Raw genomic sequence first — 22935 nt, 5'->3', positions numbered from 1 at the left:
ATACAAGTCTATAAACTTCTTGAAGTACACATTCAAAAACTCAATTATATCATAGATTAGAGAATATTCACTCAACTGCTGCCAGAATTACACATCTCACATAATTAACAATCAGAAAGACAGAGAAAGGTAGAAGCATTATGTATGTATAATGCATTAAAACATCTCTAGAGGACTAATACATATTCAGGAGGAAACACAGGGGAGCACAGTAGTAAACTGGTCCCTGTATTAAAAAGTAACTTATCCCAGGAAGTATATTTAACACGGCCAGAAAAGTTGAATCACTCCAAAGTTTTGCTGCATGCATGGCATGCTAAGCAAATACCAAACTGACATTAAGGTCATTTACATACTTAACAGCAGTGTTTGGCTGATTCATAAACATTCAAAAATATTTTGAATTTGCAAAGCCATCAGATTGTATATTTACTTGAAACCTAATTAAGAAAATACTCAGGTCCAACTGCAAAAAATAACAATAGCTGATTATTTTTTAAGAATAAAGGGAAGCTTCATTGCTCCCCAAAGTATCTTGCTACAGCAAACCACAAAATAAGAGTTATTCAGTTTATCGTAATTGCAGCCAATCTTTAAAGTAAAGGGGTAATCCACTGTGGATTGCTGTAAGGAAGTGCGACAAAGACTGCAAAATGAACAGATGGATTTTATTTTAAACAAATTAGGCTCACTACCAGGAAAGTAACAAGTGATTTCTAAGTTTCCCAATGCTATGGGTTAATTTCCATTTATGACCCCTTCATTCTGCTTGTTAATTTTTTTTAAACTGCCATTAAAAATCAGTCCTTGAAGGAAAACCAGCTTTTATTATGTGCAGTTACAAGCTATCATCTCCATTTTCTATGCTAATGACTGAGTATACAAAAGGGATAATAGTATGTCTGATTACTTAATCTCCAAACTATGCGTTATCTTTGCCTCTAACTCATTCTTGGCAGGAAACAGAGATAGAAACAAAGTTCAGGAGATACTATACCTTTGTACTGTGAACATAGCAAAGGCAATGCCAAGCTCTACGCAATAGCAACTGTCTAGTGCTCCTTGCAGCATCTCTTCTGTGAATCAACATAAACTTACTGTGGGCAAAATCACATGTAAAATTTTAGGAAATATCTCAAAATTTAAGTTTTACCTCAGAAGCCACCACAGAATTTTTCTATGGTGAGTCAACTACACTGACCAGCAATTCTACAAACAATAAAAGTATGAGTATGGAACAATGATGCTATCTTATCTCTGGGTGCTTGCTTTAGTAAGGGAAATTATTACAATATACACTGACTGATATCATCTATGCAGCTATCCACTAAAAGATTCAATCAGATTTTCCTGTAGTCTACCTATCACGAACAGACTTGCTAACAACAAAATTCTTACTAATGCATGAGCCAGAAAGGGCACAGCCTGTTGTTCAGCTTCTAGGAATGAACTGTGGACTTGGCAATAAGGAATATGGGGGAAGAAAAACCCACAAAACTCTGCTCAGATTTTAAAATGATAGCTAATATTGGTCCCCACACCACCAATTTTTTGGTATTCAGTTTTCTGAGAATAGCACTTTAGCTCCAAGGAAACACAAATCCAGCTCTCTCAAGAATTAATGTATCATAGAAGCAGTAGGTTCTTTTGTTTTGAGATATAGCATCTTTAAGAACATTCTGCCCTCTGAAAACAATTATTCATTCTTCTTATTTCCCTTCATGTTTTCTTACTGTATTCAATTTATAGATATTTTAAAGTTAAGTAAGAAGAATAAAATTAAATAAATCAACACAAAAAAAGCAAAAAAAAATCCCCATGTGCTTAAAGGGTGTTCAGAGCACAGTTTTTTCTGGTTTAGAAAACATTTAAGCGACTGTTTGAGCTCTCCCATATAGTTGAACAGAAATTCCAAGTGAACTTCTCAGAAATGTCAGTAAGCTAGACCCACAGGGCAGATTTTTAAAGCACCCAGTTCCTACATGTCTGGTTTCCCTAGCAAAATCTACCACGCTGCACTAAGCACTTAAGCTGCAATGGGACATCTGGGAGCATGTGCTGAAAAAAGGGATTATCAATTGCTGGAAAGCTGATCTTGAGCTATAAAAATATTAGGCAATAGGAAATGTTGAGAACTGGCTGTGATTTAACTCTCATTCCTCTTAGGATTAGATGACTGCTTATGGATGTCAAAGAAATGCCTACTTCCAGTTCCAACACACAGCTCAGGTGTCCTTGAATTACTATGCAGAAACATCTGAACAACTTCATGGAGAAATAGAAGTCAGTGAAATTGCATACTGAAATCTCATTCTAGGTGAATTTTGTAATTACATTTTACAATACCAGTAAAATGTGTGTGTGTCTATGTCCCCATTCTCCATCGTCCCTCCATGTATTCCCTACCAGGAACTCTTTCTTTCATTCTGGTGTTCATCAGGTCCTACTCTAAGCTGCTTCATCTTTCCCATTTTGTAATAAAAGACCTCTCTCTGGCAAGACACCATGACTTAAGTCTTGTATAGACCTACATTCTCACATTCTTTCTATGTGCTTGTGGTAGGAAAAAAAAAAATCCTTCAAAGAGACAGCACAGTTGGAGCCAGTCCAGCTTCTCCAGTGAAGTGGCTTAAGGGGTAAACACTTTATCAGTAGTGCGAAACCTGAATTCAGTACTCTTTCTTAGCTTGAAAACATTAAAATCCACCTTTCTTAATCACTAGAATGGTGGAAATTCCCCATCGACTCAAAATTGCACCAACATAATAGAAAATATAAAGGACTACTCTAACTAGATTACATGATCCCACAGGCTCATAAGTGGAGCAATCTTTCCACCAAAAAACCCCCCAAACAACAACAACAACAACAAATAAACAACAAAAAACCACCACCACCAAAAAAAATAATAAATCTATTTGTCCATCTGGGTTTAAGTTACTCAAGTTAACACTTCTGAAAATTCTACCTGCATCACCAATGCAAAGATGTGACAGAAAAAATTATGGTCAATCATTTATACAGAAAAGTATGTGACTAGATGATAGATTCTACTTTGATGCTTGTATTAAAAAACAACACTACTATTTTACCAGTCTATGAACTTTATATTCATTTGGTGCTCCCTCTTCCCTTTAAAGGAACAAAAGCTTTTGAAATGCCAAACAAATTTAAAAGACTTAATGTGGATGAAAATTCTCTCTCAAGGACCAGCCGCTTGTGGGTTGACGTGGCGAGCCATCTTTGCTTGGAACTATAATCAAAAAGAGGTACTCTGACACACTGACAAATGCATTGTGTGGAATAATATAATGATTTTCTGCACAATTGATTTATAAAAGGTTATGCCTAGTGCACATATACAAAATATACATATTAGAGCTGGCAAAGGATTTTGTTCACTTGAATTGATATTACCACAAATCTCCTCTTCATCAGTTATTGTTTGCAGTGACATCCAATATGTCATTTGTAAGGACTCCCTGCTTCTATCTGGCACTAGTGTTTGCCAGAGTGGCATTCAGACTTCTCTGAATACTGAGGGCCACCCAGCAAACACTGTCCCAGAAAGGGGCTAATCAAAGGAACCTTTCAAGATTGTAATTAAATTGACAATAAAAAAATATTCATTACCTACACCATAGGTAGTGCTGTACCTCTTTTTCCATGTGTTTTTCCCAGTGCCGTTTCTGTTACTGCTGGTCTGGGTTGGTCTGTTTCTTTGTTCAATATGCAATTATTTCCACCCACTAATTTAAACAGGGCTATAAGAACTTACAGAAGTTTTAAGCTCTATAAGTTTTAAATCTTGTTGGTAATAGTGTAGACAGACATGCCAAGATTTCACCAAATGTATTTTTTCATTAAAAATTACATCTGCTGGTGGAATAGGCTTTACTGTTTGACAAATGAAAAAAGTTTCAAAAACTATAAAAGTGAAACCTGAAACAAACAAAAAAAAAATTGAGAGGACTATTGTATGATGCCTCCCCAAGTTTTTCAAACCCAAGTCTTAAAGTAGATCTGATTGGGGAAAAAAAGAAGTAATTTCTTCATTACAACCGAGAAGCATATGGTACAAATATGACTAAATTCATTCACATTCATAAATAATGTCCAATTCCATAACTGCTCTGACTCATTGTGCATTCTAGACGCTAACAAGAAAAGACAAGGTATTTCATTATTTTCTTGACACTAGGATTTTGAACCTCCTGATTGCCAAGAATGTGGTCTTACTAACAACCCCTATGCTGCAACTTATAGCAGAATCCATTATATACATGTGTATATATTTTTAAGTTACACAAATGTGTTGGAATGCTTGCATTCTTAGTTCCTCTAATATCAACTTTTAAGAAAGGTAAAAGAACACCTATAAAGTAAAAGCCAAGGTGATAGTAATTTGGAAGAAAGCCAAATGTTCCTAACTATAGCAAATTTGCCAGAGCTGCTAAACAAAGTCAATGATCATTGACAGAGTCAGACATTTGAAAAAACTTCAATATGAACACAGGGTCAGCATAAAAATCAAGTAACCTAGTACCTACTCTATTTTTAAACTTTCCCTTTTTAAAATGGCATAGCACTTCACAGTATTTCAATGTAGGAAATAGAATTATTTCTTTGAAAAGCCTGATGATTCTTTTTGCCTTACTATGTGTGAAAGAACATGACCACCACCTAAACTGGTCTGTCATTTTCATACAAATGGATATTCACAACACAGCAATAGAAAAAGATATTGATACATATGGATAGAACACTAATTTTAAATGTCCAGGAGACCAGATTATCCTGAATGGTTAACATTTTACATTCCAAATGCAAAGTTAAGGTATTAAGGCTATTACAATTCTAGATACTACAAAATGGTCTCAGTAGAATGGTCATGTAAATTGACAAGAAAACTGATGTCTCTTCAGACTGGAAATTGAGAGAAAATTTGCCCTCAGATGAGAAGTTCGCTTTCCAGTCAATGCACCTGTCAGTCAAACTTGTTTCTTCCTAGTTATGTGTCTTTGAAAGAGCAGGGATATAGGTCATTGTCAAATGCTAGCAAAATGAGAAAGCAGCTCTTCAAAGATGAGTCTTAACCTGTCTGCCAGTTTGTGTAATCTGAATTATTTGTTCAGATATCCTTCTGTTCATCTGTACTCTCCATTAGCAACAGAAATTCTAATTAAATTACAGAATGCAGGAAATGTATGGCCCTCACTGGTGCAATAGCTAGGTTTGTCCAGCACACAGTGGTAAGAACTCATTAATCTGAAAAAACATAGTTAGAATAAAATGTACACATTCTCTCCTCATCCATTTCTCTTGAGTATACCAAGAAAACTTGATTTGAAGATGCATAGCTTTGGTAACTGGCTGCTTTGCATGGCTCTTCACAGATGTAAAACACTAATGCAACAGTGGAAAGGACTTGAAGATAGCTCAGTATGAATACATAGAGCCTATAGGCCTGCGTAACATGGGACACTCAGGAAAATTAATTCTAATTAATTTGTACAGTGGATTAGTTAAAAATAAAAATATTCCTTTGTCAATATTCTCACAAGAAATTAAGAAGTGAGTTTAACTTAGTTTAGGTTAATTCACTTCACTTGCAGCTCTGCAAGTATTTGACATGGTTTAAGTGATCCCCTGTAAAACTCACACTTTTGGTAATTTAATTAAATTTACCTGAGCATCTAAGTATAGACAAGACATTAAAAAGGAAATGGTCACTAACTACCACTTCTCTGTAAAATATGAAGGATGCAACTTATCTAGCTTTTTTTAATCACAGACATCCTCAGTTAATGAATAAGGGCTCTGATGTATTTAGTTGAAATGTAGTCTTGCATGAGTTCTGTTCAGCTGGGGGAGAAATAAGAGGGAAATCACCTCTTCTTCTAGAGAAATGACCAAATGAGTTATAATCAGGCACATATTACTGTATCTGCCAAAGAACATATATATGGGACATCAGAATAAACTTAAAATAAACTGCACAACTTCATGAAATGTTCAATTTTTATATTTACACTATAATTAGTACAAAATTGCCTTTTAAGTTTTCTGTAGCACAAGACAGTATCTACTGGACTTGATACCCTAATATGTCAAAACAACTACTCTGAAGTATGATAAAGGAATCTAGAAGAGTTATAAAGAATAAGACACCATTTTCAAACTATACATAGTGTTTGCTTTTGCTTCTAAAAAGGTACTTATATCCCCAAAAGGTTTTTAATTTTAAATAAGCAGGGCAGGCAGGGAGGGGACGGGGGGGAAGACTGGTTGTTGGTACTAAAGCCTTTACTGTAATAAACTAAATATATTTACAATTTATACAAATGTTTGACCTTCAACAAAAATACAAAAAACATATCACAAGATGCAAAACCAGGAAACAAGTTCATCTGAGACACCACTGCTCTACACAGGACAGAATGCAACTTGAACTGCAAGGAACAGAAAGGTATTTATCCCCCATATTCAGGCAATGAGAACAATTTGCATGAGGTCACAAAGAAAGAAAAAAATAAAAGGCTCCAACTTTCTTCAGTAGACTTGGCTTTTAAAAACTGTATCAAAAACCTAGGCTACATCTGTCCATCTTGCCTCTGTGTTCCATTTGGTCCACGTAGCCAGTATTTAGTTGCTGGATGTTGCCTTCTATTTTGAAAAATCGGAGTAGTTTCATGGCAAGGTCTGGAACCTCAATACTTTTGTTCCTTTCTAAAAGGCAAAACCTTTCTACTTCTACAATTAAGAACAATTTTGGCCCAGTTCAACTTCTAAAAGTTATATCCCCATCATATTTCTCAGTAGATAACTTCATAGACTGTAGCCTTTTTGTCTCCAGAGCCAGTGACTATGTACTTATCATCCACAGAGATGTCACAGCTAAGCACTGACGAAGATTCTTTGGACTAGAAGAAAAATAGAAATATATTACATCATTTAAAAAAAAAAATAAAAAAATAATTCTGTTACCCTCATCTCAGCATCCCATTTTGGGTAGATGACACAGGTGAAGATATCCGAGTCCACTCTTGGAACTCTGGGTATTCTAGTTTTTTGTTTAAAAGCATCATCATCCTCACCTGGAAGATACTGGCTCCATAAGGAGTTCTCCATGCATTAAGAAGGTTATCTTTCCCAGTACTCACAAACCATTTACCTAGAATATAAAACAGAAGGACTATGAAAATATATGAAACACACATCTGACAGATTTTGGGTTTTCAACTCACATCTATGAAATCTATTAACTGAGTACCATTATAAAAGCTCTCACCACTAATCAACATAGTACTTTTGCTTACAATCAATGTGGACACTCATGCTCTGGCACTCTGTTACATACTAGGAAATCCCTAGACTCTGTAAGTAGAAATAGCTTTTTACACGTAAATCAACCCTCACAAAAGCCTTTAGACAAAGGGATGGTTGTTTGTAGATAAGTACATTTGAATTCATAAAGCAGAGATATTTATTCGTTACTTAAGAAACTGAGATACTAAATAAATTCCGATTATCAAATGAGCTATCACTATGTAGTAACTAATCAGCAAAGCATGAATTAGAGCCCTGTCAGGGCAACTTACCACAGTAAGCAAACTTGAGTGACAATACACAACTCTCATGAAGGTGCAGTTGATATTTGTCTGGTTTATTTACATGTAGCACTTCTACATTGCTGCTCTCCATTCCCACAGCTAGCCATTCACCAGTAGGACAATAACCAAGGGAAAATATCTGAAAATTAAACCACATTTAGACTTTTTATTTTTTTCCCTACAGATACACTTTTTTCTTCTACAGTGGTTAAATTAATTGGGAGAGGGAGAGAGAGAGAAGGACCAACAAAGTTCACATAGTTCAATAGCAAGACTGCTGTTCAAAATTCAAATGGCTAGCTAACCCCTGTTCTTACCTATTAAATTAGAAAAATATGAAAAGAGAGCAGTGTCAGGCTATCATTTTGTTCTGGAAGCTAAACATATGAAAGCTACAAAATATTGTGTTGTGAGCAGCTAAAAGGAAGAGAGGGAACAATGTGCCAGTTGCACAGGGCTCAATCTCAGCTTTCATCCTACATGTTTCCCTCCCACCACACCCTCCCCCCAAGCTGCAGGGAAATCCACTTACCTGTGATGTGAAGTCGTGCTGTTGTAGCTGTCTCCCCTCTCTCAAGTCCCAAGATCTGACAGTGTTATCCAAACCTCCTGTCCAGAGCTTGGTACCATCATTAGAAATGTCAATACAGCTGGCTCCATCTGTGTGGCCCTGGAATTGCCTGATAAAACAAACCAGATTGAATAATGATTTCCTGCCAGAGCTCAAGGTAAACACTGTTGTGGTGTTAGTTTTGGAATCTGTGTGTGTCTGTCATCTCTTCTGTGTCTGCTGATGGGCAAAAATCAGTCCCTCCCTTTTACTGAGCATGAAATACAACAGTATTACAACAACATTTTCCAGGTGCTAGAGAAATGAATTGCATCATGGCTAGCCGAAGAAAGTAAAAGATTTCCTATCAGGTTTTGAAACGCCAAGAAAAAAGCTTGTGAGAACATTAAAGTACATAACTACAGTTAAAAGCATTAAGGACAACTCAGATTAAAACAAGTGCTGAGGGAACAAAACTCCTCCAGTTTCAGAAAACAGCTTCTGTATCTTCCTTTGGCTGCAAGTCAAGATGATACATAATAAGCAGAGACATTAATAGGAAGGGATCCAGACAGAGATCCAGATAGTTAAACATAAGCACTACTGAGTCAGCAAAGTTGCATTCTCTGTGGCAGGAGATCACAAAAATCTAAACGGTGCAGTTTGTTTTAAAATCTTCTCATTAGTAATTCTCAGCTTTCAGCAACCAGAAGGTCATCTCAAGTTTTCCCTAATCCTTTGGCAAAAGCCTTCTGAGGCTCCTGCATTTTTCATCAGCAATTAGCTTTAGGAAAGTCCTATGCCTCAATGTGAAAGGTGGAGGGCGGGGAGGTGGGAAGACAACTAGCTTGGGAATGAAGTTATGAATCACTAAGAGCTACCACAGAAAGGTCATGCGGCACATTTTGTTTTGTAGCTCTGGTCCCAAAATTCCACGTGTTATCAATTAGCAAGATCATCCACCAAGTGGTGGGAACACCTACAGCAAACATTCAAAAGGCTAGACAGTCATAGATGGAGAGTGCACCTTTACAGGGACTATGCATGGATAGGGCAAACTGAGGGGTTTTTATAACTAAAATCTTTGCTGACCTCAAAGTCCAACAGAAAGTAAAATTTGCATGCACATCTACATGACTCTGCATATAAGTTTAGGCTAATAATTGATATACAGGAAGTTTAACTTAAACACAGCAGACTAAGCAGATTCTTTGGTGTTTGTCTTCAGAACTTTTAAAGTATCACTGGCTTTCCCAATTTAGGCTCTCATAATGCTGTAAGCCAGCACTACTTTGGTAAGCATAAACCAAAATTTATCTTCTAGTAAACCACACAGCTAGCTGCTAAGAGCTATTTCATACGTGGCCCTATCTTTCTTTCACTGTCATAGCACTCATGCTGAATGTTGACCTGCCAGACACTTTAATCTTCTACTAATATATTCATTAATCAAAGGTCTAACAAAGATATTAAAAGTAATTTACATGGCAACCCATTTATTATACTCTTTGCAACCCATTCTAAAAGTTTTAGAGATCAAATTTCCCCCAAGACCTCAAATACCTTTCTCTCATGAATGATCAAACATCACTCCTTTACACTTCCCTAAAGAACTGAGAGGATCCACACTTTCAACCGCTTTTATAGATTAATTTTATTACTTATCATCACTAAATAAGAACTGAAAATTCTATGTATTACTTAACAATGTTTAAGACAAAGGAAAAAGAACAAACCTCAAAGAGTTCCCTAAAAGGCATGTTCAGTCTACATCAATCAGCAATCAGCAGATATGCTGCTTGTAGAAACCTGCAGACAAATCCCAACTAACTGAAACCAACATGAACTTTTACACTCCCTGTAGCAGGTTATGGACCAACCCTTTAGGCCCTGAATGTGCACCTTCCAAGACTAGGTTGAAGCTACCAGAACTAGCTTCTGCCCAACTTGGGTGCAAACTGCATTCTTTGGATAAGAAGTACTATTTACTTTGCTGTCATGAACCACTATTCAGGGAGATAAATATTTATGTAGCTATGCAAAGAGTAACTTTAATAGAAGTTTTCTTTAAACAAGTAATGACTCACCTGACCAATGTCTGATTGTGCAGATCCCACACTGCGATGTTCCCATCGCTGCAGCAGGAAAAGCACACCTTGGAATCAGGGCTGATAGCCAGAGCGTAGCAGGCAGGCGCTGAGGATGTCAGTTCTGCTTTTATACGAGGAGTTGGTGCTGCCAGGTCCCATATGGATAATGTGCTGGCTTCCCCGCCAACTATTAGGGTGCATCCATCAGGCAGCAATTTACAAGAGCGGATGTAGTTGTCTCTGTTCTGTACAACAAAAATCACCTCAGCTGTGTTAATACATACCTGCCAATAATGACCACTAATATAATTCTGACTGCATCCAAGTTTTAAACATTATGCTATATTTTCCATTACCAAAGCAGTAAAGAGAAACTAGCAGATCCTAAAAGGTTTCAAACACCTACTTCTCATCACTAACCAGAGACTGCAGCTCTAGAAATGAAACTACAGACTCCTGTTGTCACAGTCTACTCCGTTTTAAACATGATGAATGGCAAGTCTTCTGTCTCATTACACAAAACCAAAGCCAAAGTATGCTTGTATTTCTGCAAGTGCACTCTATGAGCTAAGGTCACCAACAATAAAAATATTAAAGCAAATGAGCTTTGATTTGGCATTTAGATAACCCTATATGAAAATAGAGTTCATGTCTCATGCCTTTCACATTTTGGACTTTTCTATCAAATACTATTTTGCATTGACCATTTTAAAGTTAAAATATTAAGTATTCCCATATTGCTCCTGGATTTACATTGGTCCTTTGCTGTTCAACACGACTCTTACCATATTTATATTATCAGTCTCACATTTGTGATACTATTGCTGATTGAGAGGTACTACAGGGGATTTAGAGGTGGAAAACATTTCAACCTTCATTTATTGGAAGCTTGACTTCTTAAATGTATTGGAAGTCCATTTCTCCATAACAGCTGCCAGATTAACATGGTAACAGTTCTTTAGAAAATGAAGGGTTAAAAGCTGTAACTAAAAACATACAAAAAAGCACTGCAGGAAGTAGTCAGCAATATTACTACTACTTTTTTTTTTTTTTTATTCACAGCAAGAAGCAGTAAGTAGTGCAGTGGAAATGTTGGCTTAGTGAGTCAGCCATTGCTGCTCCATTACTAAAATGAAGGCAGCTAGGACTGTGCATCCAAACAACTGTCACAGAACAGAATAAATATTCAACCATACTTTTACTACTAGTCAACCAACATAATGGCAGCAGTAAATAAAGGGAAAAGACTAAAAAACCCCAACACAAACCAAAATCCCCACCACATTTAATTGGATCAACAATGAAGCTAGAATTATTTTCATTCAGAATATATTATTACTGTGCTTTACGACATGAAGTCTTCTCAGTTAACATTTCACAAACATCTACGCTGCTTCTAATATGAGAACCATCTTTTACTGAGCCATTACCTTTTTTGAGTCAGCTTTTCAGCTACCTATACCACTGCACTCAGTCCCTTTTGTATCCTGCAGATGTGAAAACAACCAACCAAAGCGTGTAACTTGAGGATCACCAACAAAAGCATAGCAAGACTTAAAAGTGACCTTGGTACCTTGTCACATTATTTCATTATGTGGTTGCTATCCTCTTACAAAAAACAGAGGTTGTCACTCCTGGTGTGAGTGAAACACCTAGGAACATTCTGTGCAGCCCTGCATAAGCCAGGCTACATTCCTTTTAAACTCATGCAAAAAAATCATCAGCATGACTGGGGGCGGGGGAGGAATCAGGTACACTCTTTACTCAGAAATCTTACCTAATCTGTTATTTGACCCTTAGTGATGATATTTATCCCTAAACAAACCAACACTCTTCTCTGCAACTCCACCTGTTATGTGTTAAAAAGACAGCTAAACACATAAAGCAGGAAACAGAACTGCCTGCTATTTCCTTGTAATACGAACAAAATCCAGACAAGGACAGCTATTTCCTTACTGAGTCTCGAAGGAGAAGCTACCCTTGTGCACAAGTTCCTGTTCACCTACCAGGCAGTCCAGCTGAGAGACTGGGCTCTTGTTGCCAGGCTGGCTGATGTCCCAGACTTTGACGCACCCCTTCCCACCCGTGTACACATGTCTCGTGGGGTTGCTGATGGTAACTGCACACACCACTTCCCCGTGGTTCAGAGTGTTGATCTGACGGGCATGGCGAGGGATTCCTGGACCGATGAGGGCATCAGGAGGGAAAGGAACCGGCTGCATCTGACCATCTGCCGTAACGTGAAAGGAGTAGGCTCTTCCAGGGAAGGGAAAGAAGAGAGAATTAAAAAAAAAATAAAGAAAATCAGCCAGTTACAGTGCCCTAACAGAAGAAAACCACAGTATTTTTTTTTTATCTGATTACTTTCCCAATCTTTTTCTCATAAAAATCAGAGCTACAGTGCCAAGTAATACAGGCACATGAAACCTCAGAGGTAGACAAGGATTCACAACAGGTATTTTCAGCTTGCCTCACCTAAAGCATTCGTGCAGTGGGGAAGCATGTTAAATTCTACCCTTAATTCTAGAGACCAAGGTCAGGGCTGCTATCCCTCAGCCACCTGGATAACCAAAAGATCTTTAAGTCCCTGTTTTTTAGCCAGCAGTTCCAAGCAGCACCAGAAATCCTGCAGCAGCAATCCCTCACCAAGCAGTACTCCTTCAGCCTTCTTCCACAAGGCTTGCACCTGTTGCCTTGCAGTAGCATTAGCCAAAGTTCAACTTCTGCTCCATTCCTGCACCTCATCTTTAACATCAGCACCAGCTGTGCTCACATGGCTCTTTCCAGCTGCTAACTGGTGCTTTAAACAGAAAATACAAACATGCAAGTGGTTGCACACACCTTTCATCAGAAAGCTGATACCATCTTCTCATAATTACGTTTTCTTGAATAAGTATTTTGGAAAAGGTGAAAGGATCAGTTTCCCAGGTAGTTTTGGCACTTCTGTAACACCTTTTATTTGTATTCAGTGCATGATTTCAAGTATATGGAAACTGAGGGTTGAGGAAGTGAATCCCAGCACTGAATAAAAAGACTCCTCCTTGGTGAAAGTACACAAAATTATTTCTTCATGTTGACTGTAATATTTAAAGTCAGCTCTACTCAAGGACAAGAGCACAAATAGCAGCTAAAAAAGGTTTCAGGTGCAGGGGTTTTTCTTCGTCTGTTTGTTTTAAATAATAATGAAAATACTACTGCAAAAGGCTAGTTTTTGTTATACTGGTGAGCTCCTTCTTTGCTTCTTCTGTTTTATGCACATCCATAGTTCACATTTTTGATGCTGCTGTTACATTGACAGCATTCTTCAAGAGGCCAAAGTGGATAAAAAATGGTGAGATACGAGTATATCTATTTTATTTTATTTTTTTAACCAATGAGCTACTGGGTCCCTAGTGATACCTTTATTCTTCTAATATATTCTTGTGTTCAAAATTGCCCTTTCTTTTCCAAATGTACCTTCTTCTTCAGAAATCTTCAGCTGCTACTGTAGCTCAAGTATCAGTATTGCATCCCTTTTCCAAGGACCCAACAATAGATAATTCAATTCAATCTTCTGTTCTGAGCTTTGAGCTAGTATTTTCAAAGTATTTCATTGCATGTTTCCAAATATTGCACAGTTTGAAAGGAAGGAACAAGCAAGATGCCTGGATCTGTAACAGACATCACAGTGCAACTGAATATGCCCAGAAGCAGACCAGAAGATATTCCTTTAAAAAAGAGTGAGAAGTGGAGAGGTGAAAGAACTCAACAGTTCTTTCATACAGAAAGTAACAATGGAAACAGTCACCCCATGCAATATCACAGTTTTCTCAGATGGAAAGGGTAAAAACCAGTTAACAGTAACTGCTATTAAACAAAGAAATTAATAAAGCATATACATGCAATTCCTATACCTCATTCATGTTTCAAGGCTGGACATGGGCGTTGAAAGCCTGCTCAGAGAATACACAGAAATGGAGGATGAGCAAGTCCAAAAGATGACAAATCTTTTTTGTCGTGGAAGTGTCAGGAATGGGAAATGCAAGATAATAAAGGAAGTGCAAAGTTAACTCCCTTGCATTTATACAAGATGCACAGTAAATCAAATGTATTTCTTCCCATGGGACCCTTTCTCTTTTTTTGTATGAAGAATTACAGTAATGATAAAGGCTTCACTAGAAATCTCTATCATTTCTGTGAAGAGGAGTAGAGACAGGACTGTCCCAAATTAGTTATTCACTAAACAGATGAGACACGGGATGGGAGAGGAAGCAGAAGAGGAGTGGCAACAAGATTGCTCAAGGCTGAACAACTGCTCAGGTTCAGGTACAGAATCCAACTGAAGAGTCATAGCACTTAACAGGCTGAAAACCTGGACCCCATCCTGGGCTCCAGATCAAAGTCAGTTGCAGAGTATTTGTTAGCAGTAAGAGCACACAGAACTGCATGCACAACTTTGAAGTTTCAGCCTGCCCCCCTTTTTTTTTATCATGGACAGAAGAAAAACAATTAAGCAAGTATTAAGCAATTTTTTCCAGCATGTTTAAGATGAATAATACACTTGTACATTTATTTTTTTTTTAATGGAAGCTTACAGCATAAATGTTCTGTTCAATTCAAAATACCTAAATAATTGGTGTCTTGAAATGCTTCTGTGCATACACACAGCCTCTCAGTTCTTGCTGAGATGGGGTGGGAGGAAGACAATAGGAACATTTTTTCAAATGCTTCACGCACACTGTAGAATTAACGATGACTATTCTGCTCTGAAATGCCAGGGACTTACCCAGTGTACTTTTAATCATGTAGAATTTTACCTGTATGCCTGTGTTTAAACTGCAGTTATATAGATCATATGAGTAGTCTCTCTTTTTTACTATCATGAGAGGGCATTTGCTTCCAAGACTGGTTGGTCAGGACTCCGGATGACTGAGTTTGAGGGCCTGACAAACAGACCAGTGATAGTTTCTTACAAGCCAAGACAGCTTTTTCTACAGTGCAAGTTATCAGAAATCCACTGTGTAAAGAAATGGTTACACACTGCCAAATCCCTCTGCCTCTGCCAAGACAAGCACACAAAAAAGTAAATGTTCCTGTTTGCTTGAAGATGTGTGGCATGTCCTGCTAACCTCACCACTGTCAGCATACTTTTGTGGTCTATTAACTTGTATCTACTAAGTATTATGGTATAACTTTTCATTACACATACCTTTTACTTTGTAAAAACTTGCATCATTTGCAAGGCTGATGCTTGCTAGAAATGGAAAGCTTCTGCCTCCAGAACAACACAATACTGGAGGATAGCAGTGAAAACAAACTATTTGCAGCTCCATAGCTGTTGTCCTTGGCAACCTCTCATCAGGTCACCCTGACAGAGGGCCTGCTCTGCTACTTCTGGGAAGGACTGTACTTCCAGTGCTACACTTCCAAAGCTGTATGTAAGTACACCTGTACTTACATACAATTAAGAAATTACTCCATTTTTAATGTACTAGATACATTGACAGGCCTGAATTCTCAAAACTGACAAGCATTTTGGTTGCCAGCCTTAGAATAGTCATGTTTAGTAAAATTTGGTAAATTATTGAGTTCTCTAAAGCTCAAGGTATTTCTTGACAGGCATCCCTTACCCACCCGTCTTTCTCCTCCACAAATTGCCATTGACACCTGAATTCCATAACACTGCAAAAATGTAATGTGCATTTTTGTCCTTTTATGATGATCTTTTAGAACTGACAATGTATGCCAAAAACGGCTGTTCAGCTTCATGATGATCACGGATTTTTATCTCACTCACAGCATTCTGCCTCTATGAAATGTCTGGGTTCCATGATTATCCATCTTTGGTCAAATGACCATTAGCATTAAGGTAGCCCTTCCTCATGTTGGGCTAACAACCACAGTAAACAAAGAAAAAGTTCTTATACAATGCAATTACAATTTAACATAGACCAAGATAAGTACATATCAATTAATATGTAAATATATACTTTAATTGTACATTATGAAAAGAAGAGTTACAAAACAAACTTGCATGCCTTTTGTTTAGGGAAGAGTTCTGAGAAACAGTACACTGCCACTTATGATTACATTCTTTCTGAGTAACAGAAATATTCTTCTGATATACTGTTATCCAGAGACTTCTCCCTCATCTGTGTGAAAGCAGCACTGAGAACCTGCAGAGTTCCTATACATTACAACATAGTAGGTGATACTAATACAGTCTACTTTCTCAGCTTAAATCTGGTAACTATGGCCCTCCAATTTCCAAGTAAGTATCAAATAAGTATATAATAAGTAAGTATCAACTGGCATGCTGAGGAGAGTTCAGAATAATTAATTCACTGCTCAAGAACATGGCAAATAACTAAACTACCCAACTGCCAGCTGCTCTAAGTATTCAGATTAATATAATGCATGCAATTCCTGCCTACTTAAAGTACCATGCCTTAAAAAACCCCAATCTTCTACTTCATCCCTCCAATTCAAACAGAATTCCTTAACTAGCACAAAAATACCCCAAGTGCAAAACACAAAAGCAGACAGCTCCTTGTACTGATGAGTCCATTTTACTTTCAGCTCTTCTTTACATTCCAGCTTATTTATAGTTGTAGTTATCACAAGTGACTGAGTAGCGTGTTTCATTATATAGGACAAAATGCCAAGAAATAAGGAAAAAGGTATTTGTAAACAAAATCTTTAACTTCATACATATCATCAAATAATTCTATCCAGAGATACAAAGGGGTGGAAAAACAACCTGTTATTCTAGAATATAGTAAAATTAGCCTTCCTTTAAAATATTCCTTATTGTACACTCACTGAACAATTGTGAAGATCAGGAGAACTGAAATCTTTTTAATTTTTGCCTTGACCAATTCCAGAACAGCATACTATTCCTTTCCAAAAACACAAAGAAAAATCAGCTTTTAACTAGAATCTGAAAGAGTTAACGACAGGGAATTTCCCTTTCCTACTATTTCCTACATGTATTTTCAGCTCTTTCTGGTGTCTGTGTGTAACACCTTATGCTTCAATTAAAACCACATTTGGAAAAAACCCTGAGAAATACATTTGTCCTCAACGCTACCATTAATTCACAATTTTAGACACCAGGGAAGCAGTACTGTGAACATAAATCTTAGCACTGAGCTTGAAAAATCTGTGTTCAGTGCACAGTCCAACTATTAGAAGGTGTTGTTCACATCAAGGAGAAATCCACAAGAACATTAATTTAGCAGCTATAGAAGACTAAAAGCTAAATAAGTACATTGCTAGGAAGGCTATGCAAAGCAAAAAACATGACAGCAATGCACCAAGAGCTTATAGTGTAGGGCATAGTTAAATGTATCAAAATGGCAAAGTGCAAGACTCAGATACCACATGTCCATGCCAGAAACTAGTACTGATTTCCCATCCCCAAACTAAGACAAAGATAGTTATTGATTAGTTGATGGCTGAAGGCAATCTGGAAGGAAAAAACACACCACCACCACCACAGCCCCTCCCTGCCCCCTGCCTCCACCTCCCCCCCCCCCCCGCCCCCCAAAAAACCCACCCAGACAACCCACAAACCAAAACCAGAAAAGCAGCTAAGAAAAGAATAATCTACTAATGGGAATCAACTTTGAAACCAAGAATATGAAAACTTATTTTATCCACATTCATACATACATGTAGGTATCAAGTCCTTGCCCATAAAATTAATTACTGAACTACAAACAGCTTAGGAGAGAAAACAACTAATATGAGATCACATGTGTGTACACCAAAATATCAAGGAATTATGAAAAACCTGAAAATCCTCATAGGTAATAATTTTTTAAAACAAACAAACAAGCAAACACACACAACCTGCTACTAAACACAAAGACTAGCTCATTTGTATAATTAAGAAGCTGCTGAAGACACTTGGACTTTCTAGATTGCTACCCAATTTCCCAAGTACTTCTGTACCACTGCTAATAAGGTTAGACTCTGCAAAGAGCAAAACTGAAAGATTCACATTCAGGAACACAAAAGATGGTAGTAAAGACTTATGTTTAATCAAGTTACAAAATAAGACAAGCAAAAGACAAGCTTTCCAGACAACAGTCTCTTGATAAAAACAGATAGACAAGTACAAATGAGTTTTTAAGAGGCTACTAATTTTTCTAACAAGCTAGTCATTAACAGATCTCAGAATACAAAGGGGTTAAAGAAAACTGGGTGCTGTCAGAAGTGTCATTCTTTTGGAAAGAAAGAAACTTAATTTTCTGTTGGAAGTAGGGCTGTGTGAAAAAAACCAGTCCCAGCAATAGCCATTGATAAAAAATGTGCAGCCGTGAGCATACACATATGGCTGGGGATTCAAGAGTTCAACTTGAAAATTCTCTGTACTGCCTGCAACAAGACTCAGACTAAAACTCCACATCTCATAAAACAAATTCAATGTGGCACCTTAACTGCACTCTAGCAAAAGGCAGATTTTTGAAAATACACCAGGAGTACTCCACTAGGTTGCGTGGTTATATAACCCATGTACTTTGTACAGAAAATACAGGAGACTTGCCTAGTGTAGGTAAGACATACTCAAAGATGCTGCAGGTATCTAGCTAGATATGGCATCTAGCTAGCTGTAGCCAAACGAGACTAAAACAAAAGATCGTCCTAAAGCTGTCAATGAAGAGATAACAGATCAGTTTATGGAATTTTAGGTTTGCCTCACTTACAATAAAGGTAAGCAAAGAAGTCACTTTAGAGGAAATGACTGACTCAGTCCAAGTAACACAACCACAAAAAACATTACAGAACACATGAAATCAAGTGGGGAGTAGGGAATATGTATCAAAGTAGGTGATCTACGCAGCAGTGTGAATAAAGTGCTGAAAACACTGAAGAAAAGGATTTTTTAAAAAACCCAAACAAACAGACTGTAATTTAGCTATGAAGTACCAGGATACAAAGTATAGCAGCATATATGCACTGCTGTTATAGTTGCACAAGTCAGCCACAGAAAATTTCTGACTGAACCAGAATAGGTTTTGATAGCTTATAATATAAAATATTGCCAGGCATTACTAATGGAATAAGTAACTGAAAGCTTATGAATATATTTGTTTAAAAGTAAAAACTTAGAGCCACTGGATTATGCAATCTCCAAAAATATTTTATATAAGTATGCCAAATTCTACTAAAGTCAGCAAGAATGAGTCTGACCCTTAATAAAAGAATGTTTTGAGAACGAAGCCTGTTCCTTACTGTACTAAATTTAAGTACACCACCATCTGATACATAACACCAACTCACTAAGCCCTCACTTCGGGAATCTTATCAACATACCGCCAACTTTTCTTTAAGTAAATTCAAGATTTAACAGGTTTCTCACACTGCCAACAGGTAACTAAGTCTGTTCTCAGAAGCATGGTGGATAACAAAAACACATTCAGGATGGCTTTCCTAATCCAAGTCTGCTGCTTTCTTACCGTTACAGAAAAACAATAGAAGAAAATACACTCTTTTGCCTGTAATCTGGTGTACTTTTACAGATGTTTGCATGACTGACATTACAAGCATCACTAGCTATTAATAGGAGTTCAAAATGCAGGCAAACAAATACATGTGTGTATGACTTTCACCACAGTGTGTCTTACAACTTAGTATCCTAAAAGTAATAGTTTCTGTATTCTTCCTGAAGTTGCAAAAGGAAAAAATAAACCATGATAGATTGGTAAAGATGACAGTATGTAACAGGAACACCCAGTACGGGAAGTGCAAAATGTCAAGTGAGTTTTTAAATTATGCAAGTACCTAGACAGAGAGAAATTACCCTAACTGCAACATTCTGTTGAAAGAGAAGACGGGACTGAATGCTAGGTGTGAAGGGACAAAGAACAGGTTCTAACAGTATTGAAAAACCTGTTATAATTCTCTCTGCCCCACTCTGTCCAAGAAAACAGATTAGTCATATTTGCAGTCTGTTCTCTGTTTGTACCTGCATAGACTAGTTGTCCAGAAATACTTAAAAAATAATCATTTTTTAAGAGGTCATACATGCTCATGACTCTACTGCACATGGATAAGCTCAGTCTCAACAGTCTACCAAAGCCAAACTACTGAAAAATTTGATGTATGCTGTTTTGGTGAATTTATTTTATTGTAATATCAATAAGCCACAGCATCACGGAAGTATTTTATTTAACCACTTCTTCATCAATAATTAAAACTTTTAAATAAAAAGAACCCATTGTGAAAGTTATCCTTCATCTATGCACCACCTGCTGTGCAACTGCTTCATCATCCTTTCGCTCTCCAGCTGCACACTTAACACAAACATTTTAAAGAGCTTACTCCATTATGCAAGGTGTGCATCAGTTGCTAAAGTAACTGCTTCAGATACCCACAACAGTTGCAGACTGTCATGCCTGATGATACAGGTGCCAGACAAGGAGTCTGCGAGTTTGCATTACACATCTACGCTCAGTATAGTAGGAAGTTTAGTTTCAGTGTGTTTTTATCTTACACATTTTACCACTCTCTACCAGTTTGTAGTCCCCTTAACTTCCCCCAGAAAGGAGGAAATAAAAAAACTTAAGATATACCTTCAACAGCTTTTCCTTGGAAATGGGTATATACACACCTGTTTTGGGATATGACAACTACCATTTGATAATTTATATGCTGCACCTCTTACCAAGAGAAGTCTAAAACAATCTCTTGGGAACAACCAAACATGACCCACTTTGGAATTCTTGTTCACTGAGACAAGATAACTTCATTCTCTCTAGATATTGCCGATGTTACCAAAACGTTAGAAGTTACTTACGGTTTTCCCCCAGGAATCCCTGCTAGATTTGGAGGGATTCCAGGTACTCTCATGTGAGGAGGAGGATCAAACCCAACCTAACAATGAAAAATGAATTAATCTCACACTTGCAATTTCTTATTCAGCAAGCCCCTTTTCTTTACCCCCAAGATATTATGCATTTAACCAAAATGTGGCTTTTACCCACAGTATTAGATAAGTGCATGTCCCTTCACAGAGGGGAAAAACAAGATGTTTTCCCTAGGCATGCTTCTGCTGGAAGTATTCATATGTGAATAGAAAAACAATAACGTGTATCATGCATTCACATCACTGAGCGTAACACAAATACCCCTGTGTTAGCACAGAGCTAGCCCTGGAATTAGAGTCCATGGTGTGTCGGCGTGTAGCCACCCCAGTGCTCTGTAGCTCTGCGACAGCTAGCACGTACCCATGCAAGCACAGCATGGTGCTGGAAAGCAGCTTCAGGCCCCAGCCAGAATCTTTGCATGGCTCCACACCGCACTGTGTGGGCACATCAGCTGAGAGATCTCTCACAGAGCTACACTGCAGGGTGCAGACAAATTTGTCTACAGCTTAAATATACTATGCTCTCTTTACATACTGCAATTTGACTAAACTTTTATATCTTGAATAAATAAGTACATCAAATAATCCAAACAGAAATTCTGGACCAAACAGACTTAGTTTTTCTTCTGAACAATATACCCAAGTTAAAATTCTTATTGCTTTAAGGAGCACATATACACATCTTCACATAAAACCCCTGTTTAGCAGTTTGAAAATAGTAGCCATATCTAAAATAATGAGAAGACAGCAAGCTTAAGTCCCATCTTGCAGATTTACAAGTAGGTAAGTTTGTTTATACATACAGCTGCCATCAAGCTCATGCTTGCAGAATCGGGCCCCTAAGTTATTCTGCTTGACAGCAGCTGTAACTGCTACGCTCTACGTACTTACCACACCCACAACAGCAACTATTCTTAACACACCTTGTCACAGAACTCCAAGATATGTACCAACCACTTTCTCATATTGATTTCCACAAAAAAACAAAATACAAGGACAGAGATGTAGATAAAAAGACTTCTACATGCTTCAAGATGAATTTTTTTATGTCTGTACGGAACACATATCTGGTTCAGCAAGAGAAAAGCAGATGTCCACAGCACCAATGAAAATACGTTGTAGCTACCAAAACTACCTTTTCATTTGATGCATAAAATAATTTGATGCATAAAATTTATTAATCAGTCAAAGCACTGATGAAGGTGAAGAGAAAAGGAAACACACATAAATACACCAAGATTCTTTGTTTTCAAGGTGCAAATTTGTTTCTCCAGCCACGCAGCAAAGTGAAACACACAGTGAAGCTGTCAAGCCTCTGGCGCTGTTATAACTTGGGAATTCGACAGTGCTAAATGAAGCATGTAGCTCTTCTCAGTGAACCACAACTCACACAACTGAGATTGCATGCAACGTATGGCCTACCATAGGAGATCTTCCATAGGCAACCACAGCAGCTGCAGCAGCAGCAGCACTCATCTGGGGTGACATATTGTGCAGACTGGCATAGGCTGCCCCTGGACTGGTTAACTCTCCGTTCATGCCAGCATGAGGTACCATTCCAAATGGAGCAGGGTACGGTCCTGGTACTGCCAATGGCGTCCGCAAACCTGCAGCTACAGAATAATGAAATCAAGTAGTTTTATTTATTTATTCCTGCATACAGAGGAGAAAACAGCCCTTTCATTCCCCTACAATATCTAACCTTCCCCTCTCACATACACACACTGCCAAGAAACATTGCCATAATTTATCAGTACCACCAACTCTCTTCACTCAGTGTAAGAAAGACCTACTGAAGTCTGAACTTGCTGATTACTTCTAACAATCTAT

At 37.6% G+C, this 22935-nt stretch overlaps 1 protein-coding gene across 5 annotated transcripts in view; it reads right to left on the bottom strand.

Annotated features, from left to right (window-relative positions):
* Nucleotides 1–6009: 6009 nt before the first annotated feature.
* Nucleotides 6010–22935, bottom strand: part of TLE1 (TLE family member 1, transcriptional corepressor) — a 75157-nt gene continuing 58231 nt past the window's right edge. For all 5 annotated transcript variants that reach the window (XM_049794543.1, XM_049794547.1, XM_049794544.1 and 2 more), the window contains 8 exons: nt 22528–22718; nt 21037–21113; nt 12260–12509; nt 10251–10498; nt 8146–8293; nt 7602–7752; nt 7098–7174; nt 6010–6923 (listed from right to left, as the gene is read on the bottom strand). In XM_049794543.1, coding sequence (XP_049650500.1) covers nt 6816–6923; nt 7098–7174; nt 7602–7752; nt 8146–8293; nt 10251–10498; nt 12260–12509; nt 21037–21113; nt 22528–22718 — 1250 coding nt within the window. In that variant the 3' untranslated portion in view covers nt 6010–6815. The remainder of the gene's footprint in view (nt 6924–7097; nt 7175–7601; nt 7753–8145; nt 8294–10250; nt 10499–12259; nt 12510–21036; nt 21114–22527; nt 22719–22935) is intronic.

The sequence above is a fragment of the Accipiter gentilis genome, chromosome Z (genome assembly GCF_929443795.1).
Source record: "Accipiter gentilis chromosome Z, bAccGen1.1, whole genome shotgun sequence".
NCBI lineage: Eukaryota > Metazoa > Chordata > Aves > Accipitriformes > Accipitridae > Astur > Astur gentilis.
The sequence above is the reverse complement of the archived record's forward strand: the minus strand, read 5'-3'. Positions and strand labels throughout refer to the sequence as shown.